This window comes from Sinocyclocheilus rhinocerous, unplaced genomic scaffold (assembly GCF_001515625.1).
Source record: "Sinocyclocheilus rhinocerous isolate Xijiao unplaced genomic scaffold, SAMN03320098_v1.1 scaffold574, whole genome shotgun sequence".
NCBI lineage: Eukaryota > Metazoa > Chordata > Actinopteri > Cypriniformes > Cyprinidae > Sinocyclocheilus > Sinocyclocheilus rhinocerous.
Genome location: NW_015659919.1, coordinates 454423 through 473465, shown reverse-complemented (window position 1 = coordinate 473465; position 19043 = coordinate 454423). Strand labels below are relative to the sequence as shown.

The following is a 19043-nucleotide window of genomic DNA, read 5'->3' as shown; positions in this document are numbered from 1 at the left end:
CCGGGGATCTGACGTGTTTCTGCAGAATCACTGGATAACGGGAGCAGCTTATCGCATACTAAGCACTATATAAACCATCTTTGTAAATGCAAAATAGTATTGAAGAAGAGAGGCTACAGTAAGAGTTTTTTGTGTGCAGTAAGCTTCAATGAGTCAACTGTGTGACTGATACAGCTCATTTTCATTTTGTATTTGTTATATTCATACCTTTCCTGTAATCTAAACCTGAATCAGCTGGGATAAACACTCCCACTCAAAAAGAGCAAATGCCTGAGGCAAAACAGAAACTCAAGATCACAATAGACAGACAGACAGGAAAAGTAAGTGTGAAAATGATAACTAAAGTGGGAGTGGTCATACTGAAAGAGGAGGGAGCTTCTGAGAGGGAATTAAAGAAATAACGGCTGCCTTTCTTTACCCCTTCAAATAAACGGCCATACGTGGAAGCAAAAATCCCCTGCACACATTCCCTCTTACCGTTCTGTCCCCTCCCTCCCTCCTTTTTCAGATAGGTCCTCTGTAAAAGCAAAACAATATAGGAGGACATACAAAAGTCTGCCATATTCAAACACCCCACTTGTGCATTCCCGTCTGCTACTCTTCTGTAACACAATCCTGTCAGGAGAGACCATAAGGGGGGGCTGGGGCCTCTGATGAGGGGCTTCAGGATAACATAACATGAAAATGAATGAACATTCCGTTTAAAAGTGTCCACCGACCCAGACCAACACGAAATGGGAATATAAAGTTTGAGCTTTTAATATTTCTATGTGCCAAACACCTCGTTTTCATTGTTCTACTGCACAGATCACAATCTGTCTATCCTTTTTTCACAGTGTAAAAGGATAGTTCATTCTTCTTGGCATTCCAAACCCGCATGATTTTCTTCAGTGCAACATAAAAGGAGAATGTTTTTTCCAGGCTCTTTTTCATACAATTACATTTAAAAAAGGATGGAAAAGCACAAAGTAAAAAGGCCGATCCAACTTGTGTGCTATGCTCTGAACCTTCTGAAGCTATAAAATAGCTTTGTGTGACAAATAGACTGATATATAAATCATTATTCACTGACATATTGGACATTACTACTTCTGTAATGAACTTTCATTAACATAAACTGAATAACTTTTTAAAAAACGTTTTTAAAGCAATCATATTTCAGAAGACTTCAGAAGACGTGGAATAGCTCAAAAGTCCCTGCTGAAAGGCTTCAGTACCCATTCATTGTGATTACAAGCAAAATATTCCTTTGTGCTTCGTGGCAGAAAGAAAGACATATGGGTTTGGGATCTCAATAAGGGTCAGTAAATGAAGAGAGTAAATTTTGAACTATTCCTTTAAGAAGTTCCCGCAGAGAATAAACACTGAACGCATGTCTGCCCATTCTTCCTAGCACTCAGTCCAAGAAGCACAAATGCATGCAGAAAAATGCACACACTCACGCATGAAAAGGGGGAGGGGCTTGTTCGTCCTCAGTGATCTAACTGTTGCTCTGAACCTCCACGCTCCCCGTGGCCTGCATGTCAAGCAAGCTAAATACTCTGTCTTTCTTATAAACTCTTTCCCCTTCTGTGTCAGTTGGGTTGCAGCTGTCATGGCCGCTTCCAACACAAACCTCACTACAGGAACAAAAGAGGTTTGTTGTCCATTTTGCTTGTGCTCTCTCCCTCGACCCACATCAAACTAGGTTTCAGTGAGCAGTATTACTTGCTTCATTTAAAACGAGACACGTGCATACCAGACACTGGACAATTAACAGTAATACCAAATACATTTGTACACAAAATAAAACTAAATAAGAGACCATAACAATGAATGTGTAATTCATCTAAATGTTTGCACTTCCTGATACCAATTAAATTCATGACTGCTTGACTGGTGCATCCCCCACTCTACTTTTCCTCATTCTTTCAGTGACTGGTCATTTGGCCAGTCACGCCTGGTTAAAGAGTCACAGTCTTGACTCAGACAGGAAGAGGGAGGGGTTCAAAGCCCCAAAATCCCCTAAAGAGACTCTGTCATTGGAACTTAACTGACTGACATAAGTAAAGTGCTACTAGTGCTTTGTGGCTAAAATGGCCCCCATTTAAAGCCTGGCTGTCACTCAGCAAAACAAGCACGAGGCCCGAGAACATTATTGACTTTAGAGGGCTATTTGTTGCCTCAGCAGAGCACCTGTTGATATTGTTTTCTTTTTCTTTTTCTTTGTCACTTGCCCACTCTTACTCTTTCTTTCTCCCTGCCTGATTGTACAGTACTAAAAGTAAAAGGTACTGAAAGCCTCATCTGTTTGTTTCGGTTGTTCATCTACCCCCCTCTTCTCTCGTTCCCTTTGCCACACTGGTTACTAGGTAGCATGTCTCACATCTTCTCTATCTCAGCAGTAGATTTATAATTAACCACCAGGCTTTACCTGAATGACTCAATGTGTGCATTGTTCTCTCTCACCACCACCGACACAAAGACATATGGAGCAGAGACAGGAATACAAACACCTCTCCTAAGAATGAGAGAGGAGTCTGATCTGCCCACAAAATTAAAGCAATAAAATTAAACACATTTACAGCATTAACCTTTAGTTTCACATTTAGTTAATATTTTTAGATTATTAAAACTATTTGTTATTCTGTTAAAAAAATAACATGTCAAATTAAATAAAATACAATAAATGTCTGCATCAGCAACCTCTTGTTCCCACACCCAGTCATTGCACTGATTATTATCTTAGTAATTATTTCCAAATGTCAATGGGGTCCTATTTATTTCTGTTGGTGAGCTAATTGAGAGTAACTGGAAGGGAAAGTGGGCTATTCTATGGAATGCCACAGTAATGCACAACAGCTGAAAAAATATCAGGCAATGGGAACAGCTAGGGCATGACATAACACACGCATGTGCACATACACTCGAATGCCAATGTGTGATGTATAGAACTTTATTTAGTCATCAGATTAGTCTAACCATTTTATCCTAATTTAATCAACCCCTTAGTGAAAAAAATTAACTGGAAATGAGCAGACTGACAGAAAAAGTAAATTTACAGAACTTTCACTCCGAGGTGGAAGATGCTTCACAGAAACTCTGCAAAAATAGAAATAACACTAGAATGATATTAGAGATCATGGAGATGGCACAGAAACACTTAAACGCAAAAAGCTGTATGAGGCTACAAAAGACTAATTAAATGGTGAATGAGAATGTCTCTCTGTCATTTCATTTTGTGTGCCAAATATATTTATTTGTATTGTAAAAAAATAATTGTATAACAATTGTAATTGTACAATAGTAATATAATTGTTTGAAATTTTCAAAAGCTGAAGTGATTGCCTTATTTTATTTATTAGTTTGAATATGTGTAATTCAATATTTATACTAATTGTAAAAGGTAGGGTAGAGCATATTCGAGCGCACACTCTTACCTTCAAAAATAGGCGAGACGCATTTCTTTAGCGAAGCGGTGTGGAGAGATGCTTCTGAAACGTGCCGTGGCTCCGCTGGTGTAAACACAAGCATTGACTAGAGTTGCCGCGTCGGAGCCGTAACGCCCCGTGTACACCGATCGGTCTGCTTCAAGTCGAACACACAGCTGCTGCTGCCACCTTATGACAATAGATTTACACTTCAAATTAGGTAGTCTGTCATTGATGACAGTAGCTCATTGGAAAAGGATGGAAAATTTAGTTTGCACTAATAAATGCTGGTGCCTGCCAGCTGTAATCACCAATAAAACGTTGTTCCATGTTTTTTTTTCTATATCGTCATAAATATCGTTATCGCAAATATTCTTGAAATATTGTGATATCATTTTGAGGCTATATCGCCCACTCCTAGTAAAAGGTGAATAAAAGAACAAAGCCAACTGATTAATCTGTGAAATAATCGACGATTAATCATTGTAATAATCAATAGATTAATTGATTATCAAAATAATCATTTGTTGCAGCCCTAAATCATACACTATTGCGAAGTTACAGATACAGAAATACAGTTATCTAACTACTAGACACAACTTAAAGTTCGATAGAATCTCCGGCTCAACAGGATATCCAAAATGTGTGTATGTAAGTATACATCATGGTAGGATTTGTTTGCACTTAATGCAACAGACTTAATGCAAATTATTACTTTTATTTAATTCATTTTTATTCACAATGTTAATATACAGTACTTCAAAATGCAAGATCTTTGCATTACCTTATTGCGAGAGTGATAAGTTAATTCTTCATGAAAAATAATCAGTGCTAATCTGCTTCATGTGACTGTGAGGCCACAAGATTGATGATGTTAGAGGGAAACCCCTAAGGTTTGGGTGGGGGTAGGGCAGGTCATGACATAGTCTGCGCAGTTGTTATTGTGGAGGAAAAGCTGTGATCACAAACTACGTAGAAAGAGGTTGATAAAAATAGACAAACCGGCAGGACTGAGGGAGGGATGGAAAGAGTAAAGGGAGTGAAGATATAAGCGGCGATGGTGAGGACAGTGTGGACAACCTGATGTGATTTAGAAGCCATTCCCTCATCCCAACAGCCCTGTGAAGGAATTCCCAGTTGGACAGGGGGCCCTCGTTTTACTCCAGTCTAGCACTTCATCCCGCCCCGCTAGCTCAAGCTTCAGCTGCTCTAGGACCGGGTGACATGGGAGCGCACAAGGGTACATGAGGGACAGGAATTTAGGGAGAGGGGGCAACCACACCCTGCTTATGTGAACGAGTGTCAGTGTGTTTGCAGGGTCCAGGGTGGGGAGACAGCTGGGATGCCGGACGCTCCACACGGACTGGAATTAGAAACATTCTCACACAAGGACCTGCGGGCACACTCCCACAACATACAAACACACCTTCTGTGTCTACATATCACCCTATAGCACACGCCGACCTGCTGCTAAATATGAGAACATATCCAGACAGGAAGCACCAGACGACACTGGCAAGACATTTCACAATAAAGTCACAAGTGCGACAAGTTTCCCTGTTTCTCTCCAGCCCATTTCCACGACATCTCAATACGCTCATTGTTGAGAAGCTAAACAATGATACTGACTAATCTGACACCTTCTCTTAATACCCCATGCCCCCCGCAGCTGCCCCGACGGAGCTTACACAACAAAAAAACCTCTCAGACACACACACACACAGGATCACCCTCCCATCTCCGCCCCTTTGAGCAATGACATCATTTTGGATTTGGTGTCTTTGAAATGGAGTCTGGTTTGCGTGGAGCGAGGCGAAAATGAGAGCAGACTATTTTGTGGCAGACGAACGGGCTGCACTCAAATTTATCTTACAATGTTTCATTACAAAGTGGTAGACGAAAGGAGAGAAATGGGGCAGAGAAGATGGAAAATTGAGGAACGCTGGCAGCCAAGTTGGATGAATACCAAAGATGTCTTTCTGAACACATTTTATCTGTCTTTCTCTTCTTCCCCTTTGTAATGAATGAGATCCCATTCTGTAGCTTCCTAAAAATAACCTATAGACTGCAAATACATACAGTGGGGTTCAAAAGTCCACTTTTTCAAATGTAATATTTTTTCCTGTTACAAATGATATTCATTCAGCATAGCATTAATATAAGCATAGTTTACGTGAAAAATTAACATTCTCCTGAATGTCTCAGTATTTTGCTTTAATGAAAAAAATAAATAAAATTGATATACATTTTAAAATAAATAGTTAACTTTTAAATTACATTTATATTTATTTGTATAAAAATAATACAAGTTATAAAAATAATTTTATTGTTTTGCTTTTAGTGTTGTAGCCCACATTGCAACTTGTATTGTCTTTGTGAGTTAGAGATACATGGTTGTCTTTATTTTAAGGTCTTCAAGGCCACAAGACAATGTTAAGAAGCAGTAATTTTTGCCTTTTGTTTCTTATAATACCAATTGCTGATTGACTGAGTCAGACTGAGCATTTAGAAAGACACAACAAACATGAGTTTTGAAGCCCGCTGTACTTTATATTTTATATTCACAACTTTGTTCTGGATTTGACTTAATTCTTTAACCCTACTTCACCCCTGTATTGATTAGACATCCACATGAGCTTCATTGCAGACCATACTGACAACACCCACTTCTTATTCAGCTACGTCTTCTTCCGTTCTCTATTCATTCCCTTTTCTGGCCCTCTCGCTGTCTGCCTGCGCTCTGAAACACATCTATAAAACCTGCTTTTATTTATATCAGAATGAAAAGCAGAAAAGGGGATGGTGAGTGTTGGTGTGCATTCAGTTCACCATATCGTTAAAGATTTGATAGAGAGCTTTATTAGACCGCTATGCCTATGATGAGATGAGGTAGGAGTGAAGGTATGAGACATGCAAGTGGGTAGACGAGGAGTAGAAAAGCAGAAATACTCAAAAATGGAAAAAGTGTGAGGAAAAGACAGAAGAATTTCTCAAGACTTCCTCAGTGATCCAAGTTTCTACAAAGCAATTCATAATAAAGACAAATCAAGGACATTTCATTAAAAATAAAACATTTAACTAATGACAGACCAATGTATTGTCCATAATCCATATTTGGGTATGCATAATTCATATTTGAGCACTGATCAATAACCCTGCCTGCTTGGCTGATTAAAACTGATTGCCTTACTAGTTGATTTTTTCATTTAATTTCCAAATCACTAACTACGCTTCAGTTCAAAAGTTTGGGGTTGGTAAGATTTTTTTTAATGTTTTTGAAAGACGTTTCTTATGTTCAACAAAGCTGCATTTATTAGATCAAAAAGTCAAAGCATTAATAATTTGAAATGTTGTTAAAACTCCTTTTCTATTGGAATATATTTTAAAATGTATTAAAATGTAAATGTCATTACTCCAGTCTTCAGTGTCACATGACCTTTCAGAAATCATTCTAATATACAGAACATATATATAAAATAGGGTAGAGCTGGAAGTGGGTGGACTACAGTACAGTGGGTTCTTGCACCTGACCCCTTCCCTTTTTACGCTCCCATATTGACACTGTGGACTGACACAGATTAGCTCTACGATCAGATTTAGCTCAGTGTCCATCACAATGAGCTCTCCATGTCGGCACTCAACAATGGAATGCAATACTATGAAAAAAAACCTGCAATTAAAGGTTTACCTTGCAGGAAATTAAAACATCTCTGAAGAACGCAAATCAGAGTGACAAATTTCACCCTTCCAAATTCCAAGAACTTCAGAAAGTACTAAATGTTTATTGCTATTTAAAATCTTTAAACCTTTAAAACAACTACAGTTAAAGTTCACTGCACTACCTCAATACCACTCAAAGTCTTTTAAACTAGTCATATTGTTGTTGCTGAGCAATCAAACATGGCGGAGGAAGGAATGATTCAGTCTCAGCAAGGCATATTTTCTACAGCACTGATTCACTCTCCTGCTCCTGGAGGTTTCTGACGCCCAGCACATCCGTCATTTCCTCAGCTTTACTCCTTCCCACTTCCACCTACACCTCTTCACTCTCACACTCTCCTTTCTTTCACCACCCTCAAGAGGCATGAGTAAGAGAGATACAGACATTTCATCAGACGGTCAGGGGAGGAAAGGTGAACTCGAGCAGCCCACTCTGAGGGCTAAGAGCTGACATGTCTCTCCTTATTCTCTTGCCACCATCACCGAGTACGTGATGAGAAGAAAACAGCAAGAACATGTCGGTAAAAAAGGATTTATTAAGAGGGAGAGCTTTCACCCTGCAGTAACACAGAAATTAAAAGTACCACGCAGATCTCAACACATTTTCTTGCATTTTTTTTTAAACAAGCATACTCGAGAGGCAAGACTTCAGAGAGCGTGTATAATGAAGTGACATGTTGTGTGAAAATGTTCTTGCAAACCTCTCTAAACAAACATTAGCCTAAAAGAACTGCACAATTAATTGAAATCAACTAAAATCATGCTATGCCTTAGTGTGATTATCAAAGTAAATGTAAATATGCAGAATGCGTTTCAGAGTGAAGCACAGCACTGTGTTCCTTTATACGGCAAGCAGCTTTCCTTTATATAAGCAGCTCAAAATCTGGTGTTTTCAGTGTCTAATAGTGGCTGGGTTTGCAGCAAAGAGTGCACCACATAAATTCCATCTCTGCATGTACAGCCATATATATTAGCATTGTAATTTTTTAGTTGTACTGTAAAATACTATAATAATAATAACAATAATAATATAATAATTATTATTATTTTATAGTAATATTGATATACAGTATAAATCAAATTGTGCAGCTCCACAAACAAGCACTTTTTTTTTTTAAGTACTTTATTTGTAAAACTTTTTTCTTTTTAAAAAACATAACACTCCATAACATACTATATATGTATATTAATACAATATAACCAAAATGAATGAAAAAACCATGCCACACTTCTCCCCTGCCCCCAACCCAAACATGCACCAAATATTTATGAAAGTACTCTTATCACACATCACCATCAGAAGAACCTCAGCCAGACCAAGGAAATGAAAAATGGAAAAGAAAAAGCAAAAAACAGAGGAAAAACAAGATCGAATGACACATAGCACATTAACAACATAGCAAGGACATCCTTAAAATATAGACCTGAAATATGACCAGATTTTGTCAAACATCTTTAATCTGCCCGCTCTAGAGAAACGTATCCTTTCAAGCTTGAGGGCCGAAACCATTTCAGCTAACCATTTAAAAAAAACTTGGAGGTGACGTAGATTTCCACAAACAAACAAGCACTTTAAAAAAAAAAATCCCATTTCACTTTTCTTTTTTTTTATCAGAAAAAAAAGTGCAATTCGATTTATTTCCCCACATCCTGCAAACCTGGCTTGATGTGATTTACACAATAAGTACATGTTTCTGAATCAACATTCCTTACTGGTTCTGGAACATCATCCTGCATCATCTGCAAATCATTGTCCACTAAATTCAGGGGTAGGGTGGTTGATTCAGGAACACGTCATACTTGGGTAAACCACATGGTGCACAACATAAGCTTTGCTATACCTTGTTTACATATCGAAAAAATAAGATATAATCATCGTGCCACATGAGCTCATGTTTAGGTAGGAGGGCTAAGCCCCTCGAAGACTGAAACTTTAGAATCGCCTGTGGCACACAAACACTGTTAGCAAACAGTGATTTGCACAGAATGTAATCTGATATTGCAAATGATGAATACAGTACACACAGTTTGCTGAATCTTTTCCTACCTTGAATTCCTGAAGCTGCTGTTTGATGACCTCCACTTCTGTCCCCACGACAGCCTGTGTGTTCAGCACCTCCTCTGCTCGTCCCAACAACCCTTGTAGGTCAGCTAGACGGCCGTAGAACTCCTTCACACGCTCTTCTGCTGCTTCTATGAGTGCCAGACGGTTCTGGCCCCGCTCTGCCAGCTTGCCTGCCTGTCTGCTCAGGGCTTCGGTCTCTCTCCTGAGGGCCAGAAGATCAGGTGAGCTCCCCTCTCTACGGAGCATAGTCGTGCATTCTCCACCATGACTCTCCAGCTCGGCACGGAGGGCATCGAGTCGACTCAGGAAGCCCCTGACAGCATCAGCCTGTGAGGCCAAGGAGTCAGCATCCCGCCCCACAGGGCTAAGGCTGTCCAACTCATCGTCCAAATCAGCCAGGCGGGAGAAAACATCTCGAACATGTGACTGGACCTCTCCCACACCTTGCAACCGGGACTCCAAGGATGAGCAGCATTGCTCAGTCTGTGGGGGAAAGAGAAGGGACACATGCAGGTAAATGAAGCTGAAATTGTGGGTCATTCCTATGCAGCAGACCAATCAAATGTTTCTAAATATACTGGATAAACATATCAATATAATAAGTAATAATATTTCATAATATGAAATTTTGGTTTAAGCACATATTGTCATTTTGGTCGCATCCCTGAGTGCTTTTAACATAAAGCACTGTCAGTTTACTAAGAAATGCTCAACCATTCCTTAGATGTTTCTAACATATGTTCTTGTGAAGAGAGTTTAAAATAAAAATATAGGTTATTTCCATTTCTGAAATTTCACTTTCCATCCTGTCAGACTGTAATGTCCCCTAAACTAACTAAATGCAGTTCCTCAATTACAACATCCTTCAGGAAGTGACATTATTTTCATGAAAAACTGTACTAACAAAGTTTTAGTAATGGATTTGATACATTTTCTGGTGTTTTTGGTGTTATTTGTTTTTTTAGTTTAAAAATTAATAATCCTGTTTTATAACATTGCAGAAATCGATAGGAAAACAAGTAAGTTTTAAAAGATGAATAAGTGAAACAAAATTAATTTCTAGTTGATGTGGCTGACTTGCAATCCCTCAATAAGCGACAGATAACTTTATTATTAAGTTATTTCTATACTTAGAGGTTTTATCCGAATAATTTTTTTGCTGTTATGTAAATACTTTTGTAAAAAATTACAATAAAAAAGTTAGGTGTCTGAGCTTGACCACAGCATATTTTTGAAAGTCTGCTAAACACATTTATAGAAATACTGTACACTTAACATAAGTATATAAAAAGTTCAAAATGCACGGCATAGAAATGCAGTACTGTGCAAACTTTATAATTTAATCTTAAATACTTAAAATGTTTGACTACAAATCATGAATACAAGCTATTAAAAATGAACAAGACAAATCTAGACCAACAGCCAGAAAAAGACTGTGTCTTATTTCAGCAAACACGACATGAGCGCAGACATAAACTACAAATCAGGTTATATATAACATCCCAACTACCGCCTCAGTCCTGGCACATTCCAGAGGCTCCTGATCATGTGCAGATTCTCTCACCTTCTCAGTAACTTCTTCAAACTCTTTTTCCGTATCACGAGCTTGCTGCAGCAGCCTCTGGCCGCCATCTACACTGGCCCTGGAGATCTCGGGCGCATCCTGGAGCAGCCCCTGAGCCAGATTTCGTAGGTACACCACCTGTGGCTGTACAGAGTTTAACAGTTCCTGTTGGCTACGCAGACGCTCCAGGCTTTTGTTGCTACAAGCTTGCGGCCCAAGCGCCTCCTGAACCTCGATCTGATGCTTGGCTGCCTCGAGTCTTCTCTCCACAGCCAGTCTCCCATCTTCAAACTCCTTCAGTCTGCTTCCCAACTCTTCTAGCTGAGCCGTGCGGCCCTGTAGTCGCTCAGAGAGACCGTCTATCCTGCGATTAAGCTGGGCTTTTTCATCCCTCACTTCCTCTTCACCAGCGCAGCTCTGTTCCAGCAGCTGATCTGCTGCCGTGTTCAGAGAATCTAAGAGAGGGCGACGACGATCCAAGTCCAGACTTAACTGTCTAGCCTTTTGCAAAGCCTCGTCTAAGGTGGCGGGATCCAGTGATGGGTGGATCTCCGCCTCCCTTACCTCACATTCTGCAACCCAAGGTACAAGCTCATTGTGATGTTGTTGGTACAGCTCAGCACGGGACAGCATCTCTTTTATTCGACTGTGTTTATTAGAGGTTTGTTGGTTCATGCCCTCCCAGTCTTGCCGTAAGATGTTTAGTCGAGTCTGTAGGGCTAATCGCTCATCTCCAGCGGGGAGGGATGCCAGTAGAGATGCCCCCTCGGCCTGGATGAGCTCATAGGACCCACGTTGTTGTGCTATGGCTCGCTGGAGATCCTCTTGTTGGGCCAGAAGGGTCTTTAGAGCATCAGGTTGGCAAGGAAGGGCTTCAGAAACCCCAGCTGTGTGATTCCCAGCCTGCCCGTCCAACCAGCCACGAAGCTCGTCAAACATCTGCTGGAACTGTTGAGTGCTGGACAGGGTGGCCTGCAGCTGGGACAAGCTATCAGCTGAAAGACAGCAGTAAGGGTGGCGGTTACTATTATGTACATGCATACAGTAGGCGAACAATATTGGGTAAAAACTGACTTTGCCATATTTTGTTTTTCTGTGATATACACTGCGAAATAAAAAGACACAGGAGTTTTGACTTGAGTAGCTATATTTGGAAAGAATTAATCAATTTTTTGGAGAGTGCATCTGCATAAAAAAATAAGTCAAGTGACAAAAATGGTATTTTACTGTACATTTATGTCTTAACTTCTTCATTTCCAAACGGCAAACTGTTACTCACCAGCCCGTTCTTCTAGGTTTTTGAGGGGGCCGCTCACACTCTCCAGTCTCTTGTGTAACTCATCTCTGAGATACGGTTCGGCCACAATTGTGCTGAGCTCCGCACACAGCTGCTCAGCCTGGGCCAGTTGACCTCGTCTCTGTTCCAGCTCAGCACGGATCTCCCCAGTTTCCTGAAGCCTACAGCGCAGGGCTTCAGGCTGAGCGCTTAGAGAGGCCTGCGCATCCAGCCTCTCGCTTAGATCGGCCACGCTCTGAGACAGCTCTCTGAGCAGGGCCAGGTAGCGCTCACTGGTTCCCTGCGCCTGGTCGATCTGCTGCGAGCGGCCGGTGAGACGAGAGGTGAGGTCTTCCCACTGCTGTGAAACGTCTGCCAGCTCCTGCCTCACCTCCTCTAGGTCCTGTCCATCTCTAGAACCCTCATCTCCAGACGGGGAGAGGATTCCCTCTGCCGCTCGAGACAGTTGGTCAAACTGGGGTTGCCGTGTCTCAAACTCACGTAGCATGAACTGACGGGATAAAGAAAGAAATTTAAAGTGATTTTGGTGAAGCTACGTTTTGAGAACAATTTGATTTTTCAATTTGACATTTGATTAGTTTTTAATGAAAATCTGAGGCATGATGTCAATTACAATTTTTTTAATGGACTTTTTTTAATTTGTAGAAAAAGCAAGAAGATTCGTTTACCTGCACTTGCTGTTTCTGTGTGTTGAGCATGTTGGGGTCGATACTCAGTGGACCTAATACGCTCATCATCAGCTCTTTCTCTCGTAGCCATGGTCCTAGCTGACTGGCTGCTGCAGCAAAACTGCCCAGCCTATCAGCACACGCTTCCAATTCAGTCTGCCTCTGTGCTGCAGTCTGATTGGCTTTCGTCCATCGTGAGTCTAGGAGAGAGAGCAATATCCTGAATCTGAATGTATTAATAAATATACTAAAACACAATAGATTAAAAAAATGCATGCACAGGCTGCACTTTGACAACACATGGAACACCAGAATAAAAGTTCAGGATATTTGATTTGAAGGTCAGAGCTTTTCTTGGAGCATACATTATTTTCAGCCTTCCATTTCCTGCACCCAACTCTCGCCTTGTGACCAGCAAATTAATATCAATGTACTATTCTGTTGTTATAGTTAGTTATTGGTACAGGGACAAGTTCATTAAATGAAAATTAACTTAAAACACATCACTGACCTATGTCTTCAAGCTGACGTTTCCAAGTCTCAGCTTCAGGAGAATCAGGATGATCTGTTATTAGCTGATTGAGAATGTTTTTTAGATCCTCCACTTTCCCAGAATGGTCGGCAAGCTCAGTAAGTAAAACCTGGACACAGGTGCCTGTCTGTCAGATGTCTGTCACAATGTAATGGAATGATGGCTAGGGCTACTGTTTTAAGGGGTCATGAACTGAGAAATAAAAATTCCCTTGATCTTTTTACATATAAGAGGTCATTGTACTGTACTATAAAAACATCCTGTAAGTTTCAGAACTCAAAACTTTGTCGTAAGCCTAAAAACAGCTTATACTGAAGGCAGTCTGCCAAATCGACAGCTTTTGGAATGTTCTACTCTATGATATAATACTGTAGATAAGCACTGCCTTCGCAGAAGAAGATCGACATCACTGCCTGTTTAGCCCCACCCACCTATTCATGCATGTAGCCTAGTGTTTACCAGAGGCAAAAACAGGACAGAAAATAGCCTATTATTCCCCTAGGGGGACAAAATTATGATGTTTTTTATGTAAAAATCTTGATAACATTATAAGTGGACCTCAGAGAAAAGTACAAAATAAAAAACAGAGGCAGTTCATGACCCCTTTAATAATCCTTTAGAGCAGTGTTTCCCAACATTTCTTTAGTCGCGGCACCCTTTGGAAATTTTAACAAATTTGTGGCACCCTACAAAATTAATTTTGTCACAATATTTGAATTTCTAACTTCGATATGATACTTTGAAAAGTATAGATATTCGGTACAGCAGGGAAGAACTGCAGAATATACTGTCATACAGATGTTTTCAGTATTATAAAAAAATGTTGTCCATAAATGGTGGCAATCAGTAGGATCCTAGAAAGCTATTATTATCAGAGGACACGTGAGCATAACGGTTAGCAGATCAATTAATGAGAGGGCAGCGTTACCAGAGTTGCCCATTTACCACACCTTGTTACAGCACAGTAGGGCTATTGCAGACAGAAACAATACTGTACTACATCGATGTTTCCTGTCGGCTCATTTTTTGAGTGGACTTTGCTGTTCTCCGATGAGCATGAACGGTATACGAGTGGAGCACTCACATGGGCCGTGAGCGACTGAGCGGAGCACACACACACGCATAGAGCGAGATAATACGCAGAGCGTCACACCACGTGAAAGGGAATCCTGAGCGGTGAACTAATTTCCGGCAGCCGGAATTTCAGTGCATCTCTAATTATTGGCGACATCAGAAATGGATATTATATAATAGCTGCTTTTTTGAACATTTTAGCTATTTAAAAATATTAAAAAATGATTTTTTACACGGCACCCCTGCTCTCGACAGACGGCACCCCAGGTTGGGAAACACTGCTTTAGAGAACAATGGGATAACATTAAAGACAAAACTAAGTTACAGAAAATGAATTGCCTGATTACAGATAAACTATTTCATATATATATTCTGTGGGGGCCTGTAGTTTGATACCCCTGTTACAGATGTATTCAATTCTCTCAAAATGTTACCTTGGTTTCTTGGGCTTGAGCACGCACCGCCTCTGGCCGAGAAGGTGAGGCGGTCTGCCCTTGTGCCAGGCTCTCTTCACGGGGGCCCAGCCACTGGATGAGTGCCTCAGAGCCCTGCCTGGCCTTCTGCCGCAGGTCAAGAGAGGCCTCTTGCCTACCCTTCCTTTCCCTCATGTCACTGCCCAGCTGCTCATACTTGCAGTTCACATCTGCCACTGCCACCTGGATCTCAGTCAAGTCTGAGGGTAAGAGTGAAGAAATGTTGAGGTAAGTACAGTCACAGCAGCCCGATGACAAGGCCACATAATTATAAAACTGCATCATGTTTGTGCTATTTTTCAAGCAATGATATATAAGCTGAGGGTTAGATTTTGACTGTAGTAAAATCCATTCAGCTGTGAAGAACAAAATATGGAGCTCTGCACATGATATCATTTTGCTATAAGTTTGATTGCATCATATAATAATTGCTGTTAATAGTGTTCATCGTCTGTTTGATTACGTCTTTAATTGATTTTTCCGTACATTTCTGTACATTGTACATTGACTGACAGTCACCACTGATAAGCTACCACTAAATATTGTAGAAACTTAATTTGCTGTAAAGTTGCATTGCAACGATTTGTATCGTGAAAAGCACTGTACAAATAAACTTGAATTGAATTGAATTGAATTGAATATGCAGAACATAATATATTTATTGTGGCCACAAATTAAGAATATGCTCCACGACTTGTCGTGTGGACATGTTTTATTAATTCATGCCCTTGTTTTATTTAAATCAAGGACATGTTTGATTAATTAGTTCCTTTGTTTTAGGTAAATCATTGCCACATTGTACTAATTTGTTTCCTTGTTTTGATTTATTTAATTTAGTTAATAAAAATAAGAAAACAAATTAGTACAATGTGGCCACAGTTTTCCTAAAAAGAGGGAACAAATTAGTAAGCTGTTGGCAATACATTGGATATTGACAACAATGACCTGACAAACTGATTACTTGCAAAATGTGAACAGAGTGTCAACAGTCCTCAGCTTTATGTGCACTGTCAGTGTGAAAGAAACCCTAAATGATTGGACACATTGGTCATATGCACAAAGACAGATGACACTAATCTGCACTTACTCTGAGAGCAAACTAACAGAACAGGACAAGAAGCAATGCAAAGAAAAATAGGGAAAGTGAGTAAAAGGGTGAAGAGGAAGAGAAATGAGAGGGGAAAACAAATGGAAATGTCTAATAGAGAAAAGCCTCCAGTGACGTGGATGCTGCACAGCTCACTGGCTAAAGGTGTGGAGGAAGCTCACCTTTACAGGTGTGAATGCCATTAACACTGTTGGGGCTGGAAGCACCATTGAGCTGGGAAACACCTGGGAGAAAGGCACACAGACACGCGCTCAGACAACGCCACAATAATTCACAGGCATGCTGGCGCAGCACACACATACACAAGCAGCTAGACATACTCAACACAGAGGATTTAGACACAGAGACACATATACAAACATAATATGCTGAAAATTAGTAGTTTGGAAGGTGGCAGATGCTTAAAGGGACAGTTCACTCAAAAACTCTCCCTCATGTCATTCCAAACCAGTATGACTTTGGAAGTACAAAAGGAGAAATTTTTAATAATGTACCAGTTGCTCTTTTCAATGCAGTAACAAAATTAATTGGAAAAGGGTGCAAAAGCACCATAAAACTGTTTTAATCAGGAACACAAATCAAGCTTTTTTCCTCATGCTTCATATATATTCTAGTAGGGCACTCTTAGTAGGGAAAGTCTTACTAGTTTTGAATGACATGAAGATGAGTAAATGATGACAGTTTTCATTTTTGAGTGAATTAACCTCTAAAAGTAGTGATTTGGAGTCCAAATATATTCATAGTGGAAACATGAAGTACTAGCTACAGAAAAAAAGGAGCCCTGGCCCTGAACCTCCACGATGTTGTTTTACCTACCAGTCTTGTTCTTGGGAGATGTGATGTTAATAATCAAGTTCTCCAGTTGTGAACTGGTCTTGTTCAACTCCTGAACTTGGCTTCCTTGGGTCTCCCATTCTTTGAGTAGATCCTACAAGTAAATTCATGAGACGTGTTAATTACAGCTCACCTCACTAAAAACAGAAACTGATGTCAGAACACTGTAAATAGAGAGAACTGCAGTCCTACTTTAAGCTGCTGTGCTCTTCTCTGCAGGCTTTCTGTGCTTAGGTTGGGCTCTTTGGCAGGAAGTTGTTCTTGTACTGTCTGCAGCCACCTGAGGAGGGAGCAAGAGCGAGAGCGGAACTCTGCCAGTTGCTGGACGCAGCTCTGGATGGAATCAAATCTGTGAAGGACACAGGAAAAAGTCAGATGAATATCAACAAAAAAAGATTCAATTTTGTTAATGGTAACACAATGCTGGCTCCAATGAGGCAATTTACTTTGTGTAAAATAAAACAGCTTTTGTACTCAGTTTTCAAATGAATTATTCCTTTCTTAGTTTAAAATGTTTTAATGAGGTAAAAATTCAGAGTACCTATCTAAACCACCAGAAGAGAAAAATCTCTTGTAAAAGGACACAACCAGACATCTTTGACCTCCTATTAATATGTCAACACTGTATGCTACTATTTTAGGTCATGGTGATAGATCAGGACAATGTGTGCAATACTAAGCAGAGCCAGACTCCACTCCAGACTCTTAATGTGGACAGCATGCCTCTCTACCATTGTTAGCAGCAGTTAGGTCAGAAGCCATGTCCCAACATGTTACCCTTTACATTCAGTTTATACTACAATAATCCCCCTTCCCACTCACAAGTATTCCTAGAGATATGTGGAGTGGATTTAGACTTGAACACATGACCGACTGTTTTATGAGCCGTCTCTGAGGACATCTGAAATGCTTAAGAGCCCCAGTCTGGCATCTTAAGGAGGGATGTGGCCAAATGGTTTCCATAACGCCGGATACAGTGGTGTCAAACTGGGTAAGCATGATGCTATTTTTTTTATGGCGCAGAGTATTCTGACCCTGTCCATACTGTCTTTATTTTTGTCACATGTCAAATGTCAAAGCAATTAGAGTTGGCAGGGCATCACATTTCAAGATGAAACTATGACACACAGAATAGCTTAGAACAGACTAACTATTCTACTCATGACTGTAACTGCCATAGACATTAAGGGGGACAATATTACAATATCCTGAATATTTCATTACAGCAATAATTCTTTTTCCAGTCTGGAGAAAGAAGTTAAATGCGGAAGACAGGGTTATTATTGCTAGCTAAAACTATTTCAAACATTTTGTCAACTGAATAATAAAGTTAAAATAAAATTATTAAAAAAAATAATAAACTAAACAAAAATTAGATGTTGCTTTGGCAACTAATTGAAATAAATGTAAAATATGTTGAAGAATTATATTCACTAAACTGAAAAAATAAAAATAAAACCTTTCCCTAATTATTATTATTTAAAATGACAAAAGCACATAACACTACTAAAAAATAACAAAAAATTAAAATGCTGAAAATATAAAAATAAAAGCTAATTCAAAATATTAATAAAAATTATAATCATACAAAAAACAATACTAAAATAACACTGGTTTAATAAATTGTTTTCACAACTCTTTCCACTGACCTCTCATTGACATTGGATTCCAAGCGTGCAAAGTCCTCAGAAACCTCTTTGGTTGTGTCCTGAAGGCTTTGTGCATTGGCAAGGATCCCAGACTTGCTTAGGTCTGAACCAAGCTCGACAAATGACTTTAATTGACTTGACTCTTGGGTAATTTCTGATCTCACCTCCTTTAATGGAAAAGACAGAAATGATGACAATGATCGGACATCAGCCAATAAACATGTAATCTTTCAGAAAGTACGTAAATCTGTGGCCAAAGATGTCAAAAACCTAATTCTCTAACCTCTATGGTCTGTTTGTAGTCATCCACGCTGCAGTCAGGTTGGCCTACTGGGCTGAGAGCCCTTTCACGACTCTGCGTAAAGCTGCGGAGGTCTGCACTCTGGCGCTCAAAGCTCTCCAACTTGGGCAAAAGTCCCCGCAACTCAGTCTCTCTTTCAGTCTGTTTGGCCTGGGCCGCTGTGTAGCGCTGACTCAAGTCCTGTAGTGTCCCCTGCAGGCCAGACGCTGTCGATGCATCTGCAGACTTCAGAAGCTTGGACACAGAGTCCAGGGTTGCATCCACGCTGCCCTGCCTTGAAAGCAGTTCCTGACGTATTTTCTGAGGGGGAAGTGCCATGTTTGAAGAAAACATAATTCCTGGTTAAGG

At 40.1% G+C, this 19043-nt stretch overlaps 1 protein-coding gene across 1 annotated transcript in view; it reads right to left on the bottom strand.

Annotated features, from left to right (window-relative positions):
- Nucleotides 1-19043, bottom strand: part of LOC107724266 (microtubule-actin cross-linking factor 1-like) — a 98768-nt gene that overhangs the window by 42638 nt on the left and 37087 nt on the right. The window contains exons 41-51 of the mRNA XM_016533108.1: nucleotides 18678-18995; nucleotides 18395-18561; nucleotides 16938-17094; nucleotides 16728-16839; nucleotides 16073-16135; nucleotides 14765-15003; nucleotides 13236-13365; nucleotides 12725-12924; nucleotides 12039-12546; nucleotides 10760-11754; nucleotides 9178-9678 (exon numbers count right to left, since the gene is read on the bottom strand). Of these exons, the coding sequence (XP_016388594.1) occupies nucleotides 9178-9678; nucleotides 10760-11754; nucleotides 12039-12546; nucleotides 12725-12924; nucleotides 13236-13365; nucleotides 14765-15003; nucleotides 16073-16135; nucleotides 16728-16839; nucleotides 16938-17094; nucleotides 18395-18561; nucleotides 18678-18995 (3390 nt within the window). The remainder of the gene's footprint in view (nucleotides 1-9177; nucleotides 9679-10759; nucleotides 11755-12038; nucleotides 12547-12724; nucleotides 12925-13235; nucleotides 13366-14764; nucleotides 15004-16072; nucleotides 16136-16727; nucleotides 16840-16937; nucleotides 17095-18394; nucleotides 18562-18677; nucleotides 18996-19043) is intronic.